Here is a 17,118-nt window from a genome sequence, read left to right as displayed (position 1 = left end):
TCTGCACTGTTGAGTCTCTCTCCAGTTAGGACTGACTGGCAGTGAGCTCCTTTTGAAACTTGCTCTGAGATGGGGAGGGGCCCCAGGACTTCCCTCAAATTCTGACTCTGCATAATAAGGGGAGAAAAGAATCAGGAGTAGTCTTTATTGCCATATCTTACTCGAGATACAAAGTAGTCATGAGTCTTTGATTTCCTTGGGATAACTACTAACGCCTTTTAAAGAAGGACAGCAAAAGAAGCTATGCAGAAGACAATAGCGGTCATTCAATTTAAGAACTTCAGAGGCAACAGTGTGTTATATTTTGTGGCAGAGATTCAAGGGTGAGAAACTAGATTTTAAAGGATCCTAAAAAACATTGATTAGGGAATGCCACATTAATGAGTACATACAAATTAAAAAACAATATGCCCGTGGTGATTTATGGTGACTCAGCTAAAGCAATTTGGTAATCTTAATACAGGATGTTCTTTGATGTTCCCTCAGTTTCTTTCTTTCTTTCTTTCTTTTTTTGATGAGAGGAAATCAATTTAATGTTTTTCATTTAGGTGAATTAAAATTATGCAAAATTACTTACTTTTCTTGGTTTTTGCAGGTTGATTTAACAAATGAATAAGCACACATCTATTTGACACTCTACCACTCACACCTGGAAGCACAAATGTGCTGGAGCCTTCCTATCATAAAGAATATATTGACTCCAGAATGGATGATGACATTTTTTACTTTTTATTTTGTAATAATTTTAGACACAGAAAATTTGCAAAAATAGTACAAAGATTTCATACATATGCTTCACCCAACTTCTGTTAATGTTAATTATTTCCAAAACCATTGTACAATGGAAAAACCAGGAAATTAACATTAGTACATTACTGTTATCTAAACTATGAACCTTATTGAAATTTCACCATTTTTTTCCCAATGGCTTTTTTTCTGTTTCAGGATCCAATCTGGGACCCCTTTAGTTGTGTGTCTCTTTAGTCTCTGCCGATCTGTGCCATTCTTTAGTCTTTCCTTGTCTTTCATAACCTTGATCCTTTTGAAGAATACTAGTTAGTTTGTAGAATGTCCCTCAATTTGGTTTGTATGGTGTATTTTCATGATGGGTTATGCATTTTTGGCAAGAATATCATACAAGTCATCTTGTGTCCTTCTCAGGACATCATAACAGAGACACATGATGTTAATATGTCTTATTACTGGTGATGCTAACCTTGATCACATGGTTAAGTTTGTCATGTCAGGTTTCTTCACTGTAAAGTTGCTATTTTCCCTTTTGTAATTGATAACTACCTTGGGATACTTTGAGAGTGGGCTAATATTCTTTTTCTCTTCAAACTTTTGCCCACTGATTCTTGCACCCATATATGGATCTTGTCTGCAAAAATTATTGTTGCAGTATTTGCCTAATAGTGACTTTGTATTTCTTATTCTCTCTGCATTTATTAATTAGATGTATTCTGTAAGGAAGAGCTGCCCTTTCTTCCCCATTTATTTCTTTATTCAGCAATTTATATTAGTATGGACTCATGGATATTTATTTTACTCTATGGATTATAATCCAGTACTACGATTATTGGCTCAAATTGACCCAAATTTGGCCATTGCAGGACTCCTTTGGGTTGGCCTGTATCCTTTTGACTTGCCCTATCCTTTTTTGAGAGCCTCCTTGTTTTCTGGTACCACAAGATCATTCAGGCTTGTTCTGCCCCAGCCCTGAAATCAACCACTTCTCCAAGGAGCCCTGGTTCCTTTTAGTGGCTTTTGCCCTGAGGTCCTGCCCTAGGGAACAGCCTTTTGGGTGTGATGTCCTCATATATTCAGTTTTCTCTCTGACTTTGCCTTTGGAAGATGAATCCCCAGACATAATCTGTCCTGAGAAATAGCTAATGAACCTCTCCTGGTGCTTTCATTGTACCCCGAGTTCCCCTCTGAACCATAGACTTTTTTTCCTTTGGCTCTTGGTATCTCCCAGGGACCTTTTACTACTGTCTTATCTGGCCTGGGACCCATGCGTCCCCATATTGGAGCTTACTCTTTTGTTTACTGTATTGACTGACCCTGACATCTCAGGGCTCAGTTTCTACCAAACCCGCATCTCACTTGGTGGCATAGTTGAATGCTATGGAGAGCTAAACTTTCCAGCTACCTGTAACTGCCGATTAGACTGAAAGGTAGAGTAGGTGAACTTGTTTGTCTCTCTGGGCCTTGGGTAGAGTGTAGCTTGAACTCTCACGGGTAAAGAGATCAAAGCACTCTCAGTGAGTGGATGGTCCAGGCAGGGAGAGCGGGCCAGGAGCTCTTCCAAGGACCGAGTGGTGGCTTAGTCCATGGGCTCTGAATAGTCACTTCCGGTTGCAGCTGTATTTCCTGCTTTATGCTTCCTTTCTGTTATCCTCTAACCCTTAAGTAAAATTCTATTCAGCAGTTGTGGCTTCACATTAGCTGCACCTCAGGGATTTTAGTGGAGAGTCTGTCCCACATGGGTGGAGGTGAAAAGGGGAGAACAGAATCTTTTTCCTTGAGGCCAGAGACGAAGTTACAGTGGGAGGATCGTAAGCAGAGACAGCTGTTCCCGGTGGCGTGGCAGTCTCATGCAGTAGCAGGAGCGTGGCATCATGACAAAGTGGTCATGGCAGAACAACGTAAGCACACTGTACCACAACCTTGGGAACTGTCAGGTGGTTTGCTTCAATCAAGCAGGAGTGTCTATTGTAATTTCCAAATTTATTGGAAGTGTGACCTGTGGCCTTATTTTGTAGTCATAGTTTGTTAAAGTCTGGAAGTTTGGGAAAGACTTATTAAAGCTTAATCTTGCTAGTTTGGGTCCGATATTTCAGAGCAGTAAGATCATCTTGAATTTTATTTCTATCATCCATCATATTAAGTATTCTTTTGTGTTATAATTCTGTTCATTTCAAAATGTGACTTTTTTTTAACCGTCCTCCAAGTCCACTATAAAAATGTTGACTTAGGATGGTGACTATGGCACGGCACCATGCTCCTCCCTGTGGTTACAGAACTATGGCTCATTCTATGGTTTCTAAAATCTACCCTTTTTCCCCTTTCTGAGCTAAGGAGATTATCTTCCCATTCCAAGATTTTGGCATCTCTCCCATTGTCCATTGATTAAGATTTCTGATAGTGACTCAGAGACCACCTCAGCAAGTTCCTTCTGGGTCTGAGAATGTAATTTAGCTGAGTTTAGAAATTTGAACTCATTTAACATGGCTAATTGCTCCTTTCTGATCTCTGCGTATTGGACAGTCATTTGCTGATAATTACTTAAACTGTTAAAAGCTGAAGAGATTTTTAGTGTGGGTAGAAAGGTGAAATATGTTATGTGCCCAATACATGTTGAATGAATGAATGCGTGATTATAGGATGATTGAATGTGTGGGTGGATTTCTGACCAGTTTGAGTACTTGCAATAGTGTTAGTGATACCGTTGGGGTGTCGACACTGAAAGTACTTCTTCATGAGAGAATGGAATTTCTGATTTATACAAGTTAAGATATTATAGTTTTACTAGTAACGATGTTAGAGATCAAATATCAAGCTGCTTCCTTGAGCTAGCAGAGATGCTATTTTAGCTAATCATAAACTAGTACCTAAGTAGATTGTGTCAAAAGACCTGACTTTCAACTTTTAAACCAGCAGAATGAAGTTAAGACTTATTTTGTCTATAAACCTACTTAATTTTATTGCTGATTAGCATTATCCATCAGAGTGGTTTATATGATTTCATTTAGGTCATAAAATCTTTCAAGATATGGGAGTCCATAATTGAAAACAAAATAAATGGAATCCTTGGATAAAAGATTGGCAGTGACTAGATGAAATCTCTGAAGTCTCTTTCTATCTAACATTTTACGTTTTTAAAATCAGTTTTATTGAGATATAATTTACATACAACAAAATTCAGCTGTCTGAAAGTATAAATTTCAATAAGTTCTAAGAAAAGGACTTTTTTTTTTACTGGAAAGAAAAACACTAATTAGTAGATGAAGAATTCTTTTTCTGTTACCCTTTACTTTTTTATATGAAACAATTTTGTTTGAACACTTTGCATTTATCTTCAACATTAGAGCATTATCATCAGCAGAAGTGTTTGCTCCATTTGTCGAGAACTCTAACAGAATTTTCTGGGACATGTCATTTTCATTTCTATATAACTGATTTGAGCTATCACACTTTTAAAACCAGAGCGTGGTGCTATCACTGCATGCACATTACATCAGGAAAGTAGGTTTTTCCTTTCATCTTGTAGGTGAATGATCTCCACAACAAAACCACTTTATTTAGTTATTTTATGCATTTAGTTTTAATTTAACTTTTTAATGGGCAATGATTTACCTGGTTAAAAAATTAAAATGTACAAAGTATACAGTGAAAATCTCCCTCTCATCTCTGACCCCCATCTGCTCAGTTGCTCCCCCAAACTTGAAACCGCTGTTATAGTTCCTTGTATATCATTCCAGAGTTTATTTATTTAGATATGAGTATCTATCTATGAGACCTTAAATAAATATAAGGTCTCATTTTCCCACCTTTTAAAAATCTCTGGCACCCTTTAACATTCACCATCTTTCCCTAGCAATCAGTGGGCCATTCCTTCTTTGTTTTTTCTTTTGGGAAAAAAAATATTTTTTTCTTAGAACTTCAGATTATTCAGACTAGAATTTCCTGAAATGAAACACAGAGATTCCAGATATCATTTACTTATGTTCATTCATCCATTTAATTCACTCATTCAGCAAAAATTATTTTCTGCTGTGTCTAAGATCCTGTACTCAGTTCTTAGAGAATTACAAAGATTAGGGATCTTGCCCTTGAAAAATATATAGTATAGTAGGAAATATAAGACATGAAGCTAAATAACTATGAAAGATGTACAAAATGCCACAGCAGTTCAGAGAAGGGAGAGATCAGTTAAATCCTATGGATCAAGGAAGTCTCTGGTAGGAAAATGGCCTTTGAGCTAAGCCGTGAAAGTTGGGTCCGTGTACCTGTGGAGATGGGGTGAGAGAAAAGGAAGAACATCTATGTAATATTTCAGCACTCCAGTTTGCAAGTGACAGAAATTCAAAGTAGCTTAAACAGAGAAAGAAAAAGTAGGAGGGTAATATATTAGCTTCTGTAACCAAGACCAGAAAAGATGAGGCTGGAGCTAACTTCAATGCCAACAGCATACAAAGACTTTATTAGCTTTAGCTTTTTCTGTCTCTCCTTCCTCCATCCTGCTGCTTCTCCTCAAGGCTCCTTCTTGTAGCAGGTGATATGGCTGCCAATAACTTTGGCATCATATTCTTACTGCTCTCAATCCACAAGTGAAGAAAGAGTAGCCCGTGTGCTTCCAATTCAGAAATTTTTGGAAAGGCCTGGCTCAACTTGGTGGTAAGACTTGCTATGAGTTGGGGAGGGAGATACTGTGTTTGACACCCCACCAGGAAAACACTTAATTGGTTAGGAGCAATTTCCTAAGGGTGCTGCTACCAGAAGGAGGTAGGAAAATGTGCAGGACAGGCACACAGCATGGAGATCCATGCTCACCTGCAGCGTGAGCAAAGGCATGAAGGCAGCAAATTGCAGGCAATGCTCTGAATACAGTGAGAAGCTCAGAGATGTTTCGGAAGCAGGGCTGGGACTAGTGTGAGGGAAGCAAGGCATCTATGGTGCAAAATTTAAGGAGGTAATCACTGTCAGATGGCAACCTGAACTTGTAGGACTCTGAGAGAGAGTGCCTCCTTAAATTTTGTACTTAATGCACCTTGCTTGCCTCAACCTAATCCTGACCCTGGTTGGAAGGAAGGAATACTCACCAGTATTGAAGATCAACAGGTTGAGCAGTTTGAGGACCAAGTAGGGTCTTTGACGGAACAGTTTTGATGGACAGTTTTGATGGAATGATGCAAGTAAAAGCCAGGTTGCAGGAGGTTAAGGAGTGAGTATATAATGAAGAAATGGAGGCAGATAATGTAGGCTACTCTCTCACAAAGTTTAGCGGTGGAGGGAATGACAGAGAAGGAATTGCAACTTGAGGGAAAAGCTGGGGGCCCAGCAAGTTTATTTTACTTTATTTTATTTTTAGTATTGGTGATAGCTGACCCAAAAAGCAGTCGTCTACTTCCCTGGAATGACTTGATGGATTCCTGGCTCCCTTCCAACCAAAAATAATTTTCTGCCAGCCTACTAGTGATGTCTGAATTGCTACCATTAGAGATTTGGAGTTATTAAATTAAAGGATTATCTCCTAGCAGTTAGTAAGTACCCCCATCTGTAGGTAATTCATTAAGCTTTTAGTAGCTATTTGTACGTTGATGTGAATTGGTTTATCTGACATTTTGGCGACAACTGAGAATAGATTTTCATGAAGGGAGGGTGAAGAGCCCTGAAAGGTTTTTGACAGTTTGGGAGGCGGCACCTGTAAGGAGGCAAGGTGAAGCTCCCCCAGAAAGAAAGGTAACCCAGTCTAAGGGGTAATCTGTCATCTCATAGTTCTATCCAGGGCCAACTCTTCCCGCCGTCTTAAACTCCCTCCCTCCATCAATGAACCATTTTTTAAAACAGATTTGAGTAGAACCTTGTCAGAACTTTCTGGGAAATACATGATGTCCCAGATAACAGAAAAGAGTACAAGACTTGGAGTCAGAAAACCAGTTTTTGTCGACAGTCGTTGGGCCAGTGCAGAGGCAGAATTATCTTGAAGCAAGTGGTGCCCAGGTTTCAAAGATACCTCACTTGCACAGGCCACTTTCAAGGCCCTGGAAGGAATCCTAGCAATATGTTCACGTGATCATGCCTTTTTGTAAAATTTGCAAAATAAGATAATTTAACTGCAATAAATCACTGTCTCTTGCCACTCCTATTTTCACTTTGTCACATGTTCCCTAGTGCTGGGTGGCACGGGAGTAACCACAGTCGTTTTTGTGTTCCAGTAGCTAAAGGGAGCTGGAGTTGAGATACAGTTGGTTTGGGTATAGTGGCATATATTTTTATGGTTTGCTGTTACTTCTCTGTACTGTTAGGCTATTGTTAGCTGTTTCAGTGTGGAGATGTCTTGTAGGAATATTCCTACTGCCTACTGTGCTGATTTATGGATCACAACATGAATGCGGTGAGGCTCTTGATCACAAACTGGTTAATGAGTGTTGTCATTGCAAAAATTATTTAAAGTGGGTCACTGTTCAAGGAAGCTTGAAATGTACTGAAATCTTACTGCTCGTATATGAAAGGAACTTCATAGAGGCTTTCCCTAATTTCATACCAATCTTGAAAATTATATTACCAATAATGAGCTATGAAACTGAAGGTTTTCCTAAACTATGAATAAAAAATTTTGAAATCAACCCATACTAGAGGAAAGACTGAATTATCTTTCTATTTGAGATTGTACTGTAAAATTATTGCCATATAAAGAAGTAATCAAAGAACATACAGCAAAAAAAAAAAAAAAAAAAGTAGCGAAAAACCTATTTTAAGGGTACATATGACAGTTAATTAATAAAATGATTTTATTATTGTTTGGATTTTGTGATATTTGTTGTATTTGCCAGGTTTTAAAATTTCGTAATTGTTGTGATTTCTTTTCTTATACCCAATTTTGTACTTATAATTTTGTGTCCTTTATCCTAAAGAGTATCCTCCCCTCCAAATTGTGTTAATTTCAAGTCCTACACAATCTAGATTCTTCCCTTGGTCCTGAAACTTTGAGCAAGTCATGTGAGCCCCCAGTTTTCTTACCTGGAAGGTGGAAATCACCATACCTGCTGACTTGCTTCACAGGGTTCTTGTGAAGAAGCGAGGTGGTGCAGATGCAAAGACTTTATTTTTAGCTACAAAGAGCCATACAAATTTAAGTAAAGTGGGACCACTACTTCCTGGAAGAAACAGACCATTGGAGAAAAGAGCATTTTCACGAAGAGGTTATGTTGTCTTTTTGGTGATCATACTTTATATTTGGGGTTATTCTGACGTGCAGGAAGGGCCAGGATCTCTTTGGAGAGCTTCACACAGAGGACAAGCAGCTCCAGGCAGAGTAAAAAGTGGAGGAAAGAATGGTGGTGCATTAGCACAAGCCCATCCATTACCACTGTTGGGAAACCAATACACTGGGTCTTCCCTACTGGGAGTGGTGAGTAGAGCTGCTTCTGGTACTAAGGACAATATTTAGCACTTAAATTCGACAAAATTCCAAATTATAGATGACATCTATTAAAAATTGTTTTAAAGGGTGTTGTACAGCCTATTTCTTAGCCCTAGCATTTAACTAGGAAAAATGGGAAAAGGGAGGTTTCTTTCACTGAACACCTGTCATATGTGAGTCTGTGCTAGGTGCTTTATACACATTATTCCAGACACTCACGATATCCCTGGATATTATCAACCTCATTTTGCAGAAGTAAAAACTAAGGCTCAAAGAGTTGAGTGATTTGCCCAAATTCACAGTGATTAGTTATTTTAAGTAAGTTGTATTTGATGCCACCCTCTCAGGTACCAATCCATTGCTACATGCTGCGTACAGTAAATGTAGTTTTCCTGTTCTTACTTGCTTGTCTGCTGTAAACTGATGAATCTAGCTCATACACTCACAATTGGCTGCAAAAATAATTTTGTCGATCAGATGTCTAGTATACACACATAAGTCTTTAGTTGAAATGTATACTTTATCATGAATTTATGGAAAGTAAGCATATCCAATGCAATAAAATATGCTTTAAATGGTGCTTAATTTAAATGGGCAAATCTTTAACAGGAATTCTGAATATCTAAAAATGTTTGAAATGCAAAATACACTAGTTTACCATCAACTAGACTGTTCGTGTAGCAAATTAATACGCCCCACCTGAACTTAGATATGTAATTTCATGCTAGAAAATTCCAGACTAATCTCTTTAGCCGGAAAAACAAATAGTAAATCAACATTCTCAGGTTGCAGACTGACAGTGCCAGACTAAAATGACTTTCCAAGAAGTAGCTTTATATATATTTTATCGGAATTCAAAATTACAGTTGGCTTGCTTCTGTCCATTAAATTTTTAACATTGAGATGAGTTTGGTAGCCTGTAGATTTTCATTTTTGTGATTTAAGATTCTAAGGAAAACTGTGTTTCCCCCCTGGGTTAGCCTGAGCATGGAGGTGCAATGCCAATCCACTGTCTTAAAATTGGACACCTTGTCTGAGTTTGTGATTTCTTTGTGTGTTTACTTTTTAATTTGTAGGTCAAGACTAAAGTAGGGGATGGAGGGAGAGAGAGCGAGAAGAAGGGAAAGAATTTTCTTGGAAGGGGAAACCACTATCATTCTATAACAGACAAAAATATTTGGAATTATATTCTATAGGGTTCAAAGAGCGTAATAGCTACAATTTTTGAAACCTAAGGGGATGACTCACTTTATTGTCTGGGAAAATGTGTGAGAGATAATTTTCACGTTATGTACCCAAAGCCACAGGATTCTAGAAAACCTTATGTCTAGCGGGAGAATCATCCCAGAGAACCTGACAAGTCGGTGAGAGCAGTAATCTGAGCTGGGAGGATTTAAGTGAACTTTGGGTTCAGCCAATATTAGTCATCTTCGCTGTTCAAATGAGCTCAGAGCTAGCAGCGCTCCTCCGCTAATTCAGGACAACAGGCTTCAAGAAGGATCCATTCATTCACTCAGTTTTAAAATATTTATTGAGCACCTACTACTCCGGCCAGCGCTGGGAATATGAAGATGAGCAAGATTCAGTCCTCGCCCTTAAGGAGCTTACACTCTAGCGAGGGGGGTCAAACATAGACAACTAAATGCACAAATGTATTACAAACTTCAAAGCAGACGTTTAGCCGAGGTTAAGCGGGGAAGAGTCTGTCGGGAGCGCGCTGAACCAGGCAAGATCGCTCCGAGGCGGCCCGGCTCGCCGCCCCGGGAGGCCGGCAGCGAGGCAGGGCGGCGTCCCGGCCCGGGGAGCGCGGGCGCGCGGAACACGCGTGGCCAGGCCGGGGGGCGCCCTCACGCCTCTTTGTCTCCAGACAAGGGGGCGAACCGGGAGAAAAGAGCTCGTCCTCAAGGAGGGGTAGGTGTAAAGAAGCGTGGGCGTGCAGATCCTGGCAAAGAGCGCTGCACGGCCGGATCTGGCCTGCGGAGATTTCTAAGAGCCGAACGGCGAGCCGGCCAGTTTCCCAAAGCAGGCGGCTGCGGGCGCGCTTCCTCGGGGCGCCCTGCTCCCGGGTCCGCCCCGACGGCCGCCGCCGCCGCCGATCTGCGGGGCGCGCACCGCCTCCCCGGGGCCTCAGCGCCTGCAGATCCCGCTCCCTGAGTGTGGAGCCTCCGCGCTCCAGCGCCTCGCTCGGCGCCGCCGACCGTCTGCGGTGGGACCGCTGTTCTGCGGCCGGGCCGGGCCGGGCTGCCGCGGGGACCGGCGCAGGCCCCTCACGCGCGGGCCCGGCGCCGCATCCTCCCGGCCAGGCTCTGCGAGCGCGGCGCAGCCAGCCGCCCGAGGCCGAGCGCGCGGTCGTGCGTCTGTCCCCCAGCTTGGTGTTGCTCTCGTTTGACCCCGGTTTGGGCGGTTTCCCTCCCGGAGCTTTCTGAGCCAGGCAGTCGAACAGTGGGAGTGGCTCGAGGCCTGCACGCCTGCGAGCTCCCAGAGCGCTGGGCGGAAAGCGGGGTGTGTGGAGTTGTCACCTCCCGGGGCCGCGATCGGGCCCTGGAGAAGGCCCCACCTCCCCGGGACCCGTGGGCCCACTCCGGGCTTCTCCCGGGGACGGAGCTCGGGCCCGACCTCCTCCCGGGGCCGCCTCCCCTCGGGGCCGCCGCGCCCGCCGCCGTTTCCCAGCCGGCCTGCAGGGGGCTCCCCGCCGCCTGCCTGTCGGCCGCCGGGCCGGGGGCGGCCGCGCGGCGGAGGGACGCGCCTCGGCGCCCGGGCCGTGCGCGGACAATGACCCTTCTCCCCTCGCCGCCGCCTCCTGGCCGACGGCGCCCCCCTCGCCACCCCCGGGCAGACCTATTAGCCATTCAGGCCGACAAAGCCCCGCGGCCCGCGCATTGTCCCGCCGAGCGCCGGCCGCCGTCATTAGCCCTGATTACGCTGAGCCGCCTGACAGCCGCGGCCGCCCGGCAGACCCCCCGCTCGCCGCCGGCCCGGCCCCGCCTCACAAAGGGAGCGGAAACCGTGCGGCTCCCGCGGCCCCGCTGAATGCGGCGGGGAGCTGCTTCTCCGCTGCCGCCGCCCCTTTCGCGTTCCCTTTGGATACAGTATTTTTTTCCTTTCTGTTAAAATTAGGGAGAGAGAACGAGGTCAAGGAAGATTTTGCTTGAGCTCTTTGCCTGTCATTTGTTTAATGTAAACAAAGAGCAAGTCCTCCCCCCTCCCCAGCCCCTCAGCCCCTCCCTCCCAGATTTCTGTGCCCGGGTGACGGCCCGGCGGCGGGGCGGGGGGCGTCGTTCCGGGGGAGGAGAGAGGCACCGCGGCGGCGGACCGGGAGCCGCCGCGCTTTGGGTGGAACTGGCGGGTGGTTGAAATAGTGACAACCGGTGAAGGAGCCTGAGCTGGGGCTGGGGGTTAAATCCTCCCATTGGTCAGGTCCGTTGAGATGGAAAAATGCGGCTTCTTTCCATTCTGCTGGGGTAACTGCTTTTTGGGAAATTGTTACAGGAAAAGAATTTCAAGAAAAGAAAGAAAGGAAACCCATCATATGAAGAGTTCTCCAAATTCAGAGACCTTCAGCATTGCTACTACCTGGAATAAAAATAAAATAAAATAAAACCCTTTCCAGACCAGGATAAAACTGATAAGGAAAAAAATCTTCAAAGGAAAGCAAAAACCTTTACAATACCTGTCCGTGGGGAGATTTGGACCAATTAAAATAAAATAAATCTCTGTGTTAAGATTTGGACCAATTCCCAACACGTGATCATCAAAGAATTGAATATTCACAAAAGCAAAAGCCACCTAACTGATAAACATTTAAAAAATAAACATTAAAAAAATCTTTTAAATAATACACCACTCCTTAAGATTCTAAAGTGAAATTAGATAAATCTACAGATTGGTGAAACAGAAGAGTTACTTTATAATATAATCCTTAGGCAGCATGTTACTTTAAGCAAATTAGATGTACTGTAAAGGCTTTCACCAAAGTAGCAAGAAAAATCCTTTGTCACACTGTTTGGCTTTCTTTTTTCTGCCAAGCAATTAAGCATTATTTAAAAGTTATTTGTAAAGAGAAAGCTTAGTTCTTAGCAGTGTTACCCTTTTTCTTGAGAATGCAAAATGGACATTTCCTTCTGCCTTTAGGTACCATTGGAACTGGTGAGGGGGGTAGGATTTTTGAAGTCTCCAATTCCTTTACATCCTTCCACTAATTAGTCCTTTCCCTTCCCTCTTGGACCTGGAAGCATCAGCTTAAGAGTAAGATAAAATTTGCTAACTATCTTCTCCAAATGCTGATTCTGGAGAGCTCCATATTTAGGATGGGCTGGGGCTGGGGAACAAGACTGGAAATTCTATGATTTTTCATTGACGTGCAATACTCCTTGGCAGAATAAGGACTATAGTGAAGCAAGGGAGGCGCCGACAAGGCAAAATTTAAGGAGGCATTCACTCCCAGATGCCTTGCACTTGCTGCACTTGCTTGACCTTGAGAGTGAAATGCCTCCTTAAATTTTGTACTCTAGGTACCTCCCCTGTCTCATTCAGACCTGGCCCTGCTCCTCGGCATTCTAGGAACTACCAAGGGCTCTAGGAACCAAAATAGAGTCTTGAGGAAGCTCTACCATCCTAGCCTTTCAGGACCCACAGAAGAGTATTTGCTCCCTTTCTGCAAGAACACCAGCTTGATCACAAAGACTTCCCCACTCCTTCCATCTAGGGCTCTTGTGCAAGAGAGTTTTGATTGTCAACAATTCTCTGGATAAGGGCTGCTGAATATAATGACAATCACTTGCAAAACCCAAAATGAGGCCAAATCTATTTAAGCGATTCAGAAACCAAAAATCAACCCTTATTCATGTTCTGGGTTTCCTCCACGTATCTTGCCATTTGACTGCTTTTTGTCTTCCATGACCTCACTTATCTTTATTTGGTTTGCACGTCGGCACTTCTACATGAATAAGTGAGGAGGCTTCTGAACCAAAGAGTGTCTGTTAAGGACAGAGAGGCAAATCAAAGGGGGTCCAGTGGGGTGGGAGGGAGCTTGAGGAGGGAAGTTCAGCTCAAGTGATTTAAAGATCAGTGTCAAATTTTTAATACGCAATCTGTTTCACCAGGAAAAAAGCTTAGAGACTCTCTGGGTAGCATTTACTTTTTTTGTGCAAGGACAGTGGGTGTGGTTTTTTTTGGTGTCTGTATGTCTATGTGCCTGCATGCACCTGCATACTTTAGGAGGACAAATTAAATCCTAAGAATACTTTATATTTTTAGTTGAGGCTATATTAAAGGACAATGAGGCTCTGAATTACTTGTTTCATGTTTAATACAGAGATCAGATTTTTAAAATACCTGTCATTTCTCTGCAGTCTTCTATTTCACCTCAGTATGTGACATGATTATGTCCTTTCCCCATCTCAGTATCCCTTTTGTTGAAAATAATGCGTTTGATTAAAAACCGCTTCTGCAGCAGGAAGATGCTAGTTTAGTTATTACAACCTCTCCTATCTTCTTTTGTCTTGTGTTAACAAGAGTTCAATTCTAAATGCAGTATATGCTCGCTCTACCACCATCATGGGTGCCTACTGCTTTTGTGTGGGAGGGGCGTCAAAGGAGATGGAAAGCCTTTCTCACTGCAAAGCCTGTGTCAGAATAGTCTTGCGTTTTTATAAAATGGAACTCACTATTGAGTCCCCGAGTTTGGCTTCCTAAATTGTTCCTGAAAGCCACTGACACTTCATAAAAGTGAGTGTCAGGGGGACAAGCCATAGTTACCTGTGCTAGGGATGTGGGGAGTTGCCTTATAGGGGTGCTCATATTGCCAATTTCTAGGTTTAAATATAGCATACATACACACATACGTACATACACACAGAATTTGACGAGGAGGTGGTTATGGACCTACTATGGGCTGTTTTAAAAATATACCGGGAGACATCAGAGAAGGCAAAAAATAGAGAGAGGACTCTCAGTGAGACCATTTGCACAAAAGCCCCTGCCTGCCGGGGAAGAGGATGACCTTTTTTTTTCTTTTTTCAGGAATCTGAGAGCAGCCCCCTTAATTAAGAAAGCTTGCTCACCAGGTTTTTATTGTTTGGTTTCTTCACACAGAACCCATCAGCTCCACCTTGCCGCTTTAGCAACAGCAAGTTTCCAAGATATAGAGAAACCTACCACGGCAGTCTCTTAAATAAGTAAATAAACAGCATATATATATATGTTTTGTTTTGTTTTTTTAAAAAAACTTTAAAGCAAAAGTTATACATATATAACACCGTCCTTTCGACGTGAAATACCCACGGGAGATTCAGGGCAGGCTCTCAGCGTGCAGTTCGGGTTCCGGAGGTATCTTTGCAGCAAAATCCTTGGGAAAAAGCAAAGCAAGAAGAACGTGGCGCTGGGTCGGGCCTCACCGCGGGCCCGTGTGGTAGCAGCGGGAGCGCGCCAGGGGAGCCGAGCCGCGGGGCGGACACCGCAACCCGAGCCCGTGGGTCCCTGGCCCCGGTCCCTGGCCACCTGGCTTCGCAAGCGCTAGGTTTGCTTGGTCTCATCCTCCCTCCCTCCTTCATTTTGTTTGTCTTGTTTTTCCGCCGGATTCTGTTTCTGAGCGTGTTGGGTGGCCAGCTCAGATGTCGCACTCGCTGTCGCTGGACGTGATGGAGATGGCCGAAGTGGCTGCTTTGCTGGATAGGCTGGCAGCCGGGCTGGCGGCGGCGCCCAGCACCTCGGGCGTGCCCTCTTCCTCGGCCCTTAGCGCCCGCCCAGCGCCCTGCGACATGACCTGCTGCTGGAGTCTATGGGGAAGGAAAGGGACACGAGTCACAGCAGGTAACATAGCCGCCTGTGGCCCTCCTCCCCCGAGTCCTTAAGCCCAGCTTCAGCGGCTCTCGCTCAGACCCGAGTGGTTAAAGCGGGTAAGGTGAGGCAACAGAGGAATCCCCGGCCGCCTCTCCGCGGAGCCTTGCAGCCCCATTCTCCTTCCGAGTCCTTTCTCGGCTCCCCATCTCCCCAGTCTTTGGGATGTTGGGCTCGCAGGGTCATTCCCGGTTGTAGGCCACCTTTGGGAGACTTACAATACTGTCAGGATAAATGAGTTGCACGGGGCGTTTGGGCCTGGGGGCATAGGCTGGGTTATTGGCCAAAACGTTTGGCTAATTGAGACCCACACGCTGGGGAATGAAAAGCCTCAGCCAACTTACTAGTTTGCTCTTCGGAGACAGGGCCGCCCTTGCGAGGGAAGAGGAAAACTCGACTTCCCACTTCTTAGAAACAGAAGTCTATCGAAAACTATTTTCAAAGCATTAGAGAAGGATGCATCTGGTCTTTAAAAATGACAACACTGACCTGCCACGTTGCTAATAAGCCAGGCTTCACTTAATAATAGGAGCCTGGGCCCAGGCTGACAAGAATTGGCTTTGGGCCTTGGAGTCCTTATTGTTTCCGGGACTTTAATTTTTATTTCTTTCCCTCTCCCAATGCAGTCTTGGTGACTGGAACCTGCTGCTGGAGCGACCCCCAGGCGCCGAGAACGAGAGAGAGAGGGTGAGGAACCGACAGCCCGGAAGGAAACCCCCTGAACGCAGTGGGCCCATAACCGGGGACAAACCGCGCTCCCAACCCCTGCCGAATCCAAGTCGCCAGGCCCTGGGGAAGGGCGCCCGGGGTGCCGTCGCCCGCCCCTTCCCCAGTGAGCGCAAGGCCCTGGAGGCCTCCAGGTACCGACCTGTTCTTGGCTGCAGCCGCCCGGTCCCTTTGTCGGCGGTTTTTGAACCAGTTGCCCACCTGCGTAGGAGTAAGTCCGGTCGCCTGGGCGAGCTCACGCTTTTTGCTGGGGTTGGGGTATGGGTCCTGCAGGTACCATTCCCGTAGCAGGTGCCGCGTGCGCTCCTTGAAGCAGTGTGTCTTCTGTTCACCGTCCCAAATGGTGCGCGGCAGCGGGAACTTCTTCCTCACGCGGTACTTGTCCACCGGCCCCAGGGGCCGTCCACGCAGCTTCTCAGCCTCCTGGTAATGCGCTTCGAGCCACAGCGCCTGCAGCTTGGCGTGCGACTCCTTGGTGAACTTGTGGTTTTCCAGGATATGGTAGAGCTCGCGGTAGTTGCCACCGTGAAAGGCCACGATGGCTCGCGCGCGCAGCACCGATTCATTCTTATTGAGGGCCTCGCAAGCCGCAGGGGCCACGGGCAGTGACCAGAGGAAGCGACCCAGGCGCTCCACGTCGCCGCTTTCCTCCAGAGTCTCGCATACCCCGGCCACTTGCTGGGGACTGAAATTCAAGATAGGCAGCTGGAACATCGAGGCAACCCCGGCGGCAGCAGGGACGCTGAGCCCGGAGCGGGACACGCAGCAGACGCCCGCGAGCCCGGCCGGGTGCGCCAGGCTCTCCTCCGTGAAGAGGTTCGGGGCAGCCGGGACGTGCGGCTGGGGTGGCGGCGGGGAGCGAGCGAGCGTGCGAGCGCAGGGATGGGAGGAGGTGCCGGCTCCGCCGCTCGGTTCGGCTCGGCTGAGTTAGGGCACGCAGGCCGGCGAGCGGGCGCCGCTACTGGGGTGGGCGGATTGGCGGCGCGGGCGCCATGGAGACCCCCTGTCAGTCACTGGCCTGCTCTGCCAATCAAGACAGCGCCCAGCGCTCCCCGGCCTTTTCAGCACCTCCCCGCTCTCGACAGCGCCCGCCGTTCGCCCGCGGACTTTTCCTCAGTATTTTGCAAAACCTGGAGGAGGAAAAGACGAGCGAGTGGCTGGAAGAAAAAGAAAGGCGAGAGCGGCAGCGTTTCGATACCCGCCCCACTCCAGCCTTGTTCCTCCCTCCTCCTCCTCCGCCTCCCACCCCGCCCCTCCCCCGCCCCCCTCCCCCGCCCCCCTCCCCCGCCCCCTGCCCCAAGCAGTAGTCCTACAGGAATCCACTTTGGGGCAATGCGCTGCTTGGGTCAAGAGGTCTCCAGAGGACAAAGAGGACTGGGCCAAATCGAAATCCTCCGAGAATTCGC

At 45.9% G+C, this 17,118-nt stretch overlaps 1 protein-coding gene across 1 annotated transcript; it reads right to left on the bottom strand.

The window, feature by feature from the left end:
- Window positions 1–13,322: 13,322 nt before the first annotated feature.
- SIX6 (SIX homeobox 6) lies at window positions 13,323–16,917 on the bottom strand. Its single transcript, XM_005605215.4, has 2 exons — window positions 15,855–16,917; window positions 13,323–14,925 (listed from the first exon to the last, which is right to left on the bottom strand). Exons 1-2 carry the CDS (start codon window positions 16,424–16,426, stop codon window positions 14,757–14,759), a joined length of 741 nt encoding a protein of 246 aa, XP_005605272.2. The 5' UTR covers window positions 16,427–16,917; the 3' UTR covers window positions 13,323–14,756.
- Window positions 16,918–17,118: the final 201 nt, after the last annotated feature.

Source organism: Equus caballus, chromosome 24 (assembly GCF_041296265.1).
Source record: "Equus caballus isolate H_3958 breed thoroughbred chromosome 24, TB-T2T, whole genome shotgun sequence".
Taxonomy (NCBI): domain Eukaryota; kingdom Metazoa; phylum Chordata; class Mammalia; order Perissodactyla; family Equidae; genus Equus; species Equus caballus.
The sequence above is the reverse complement of the archived record's forward strand: the minus strand, read 5'-3'. Positions and strand labels throughout refer to the sequence as shown.

Excerpts from the sequence above, each read along its gene's own strand:
- SIX6 (XM_005605215.4), bottom strand. The coding sequence starts at position 16,426 with ATGTTCCAGCTGCCTATCTTGAATTTCAGTCCCCAGCAAGTGGCCGGG. Across the intron at positions 14,926-15,854 it reads GCGGCTGCAGCCAAGAACAG|ACTCCAGCAGCAGGTCATGT; the intron begins GTCGGTACCTGG and ends CCTTCCCCATAG.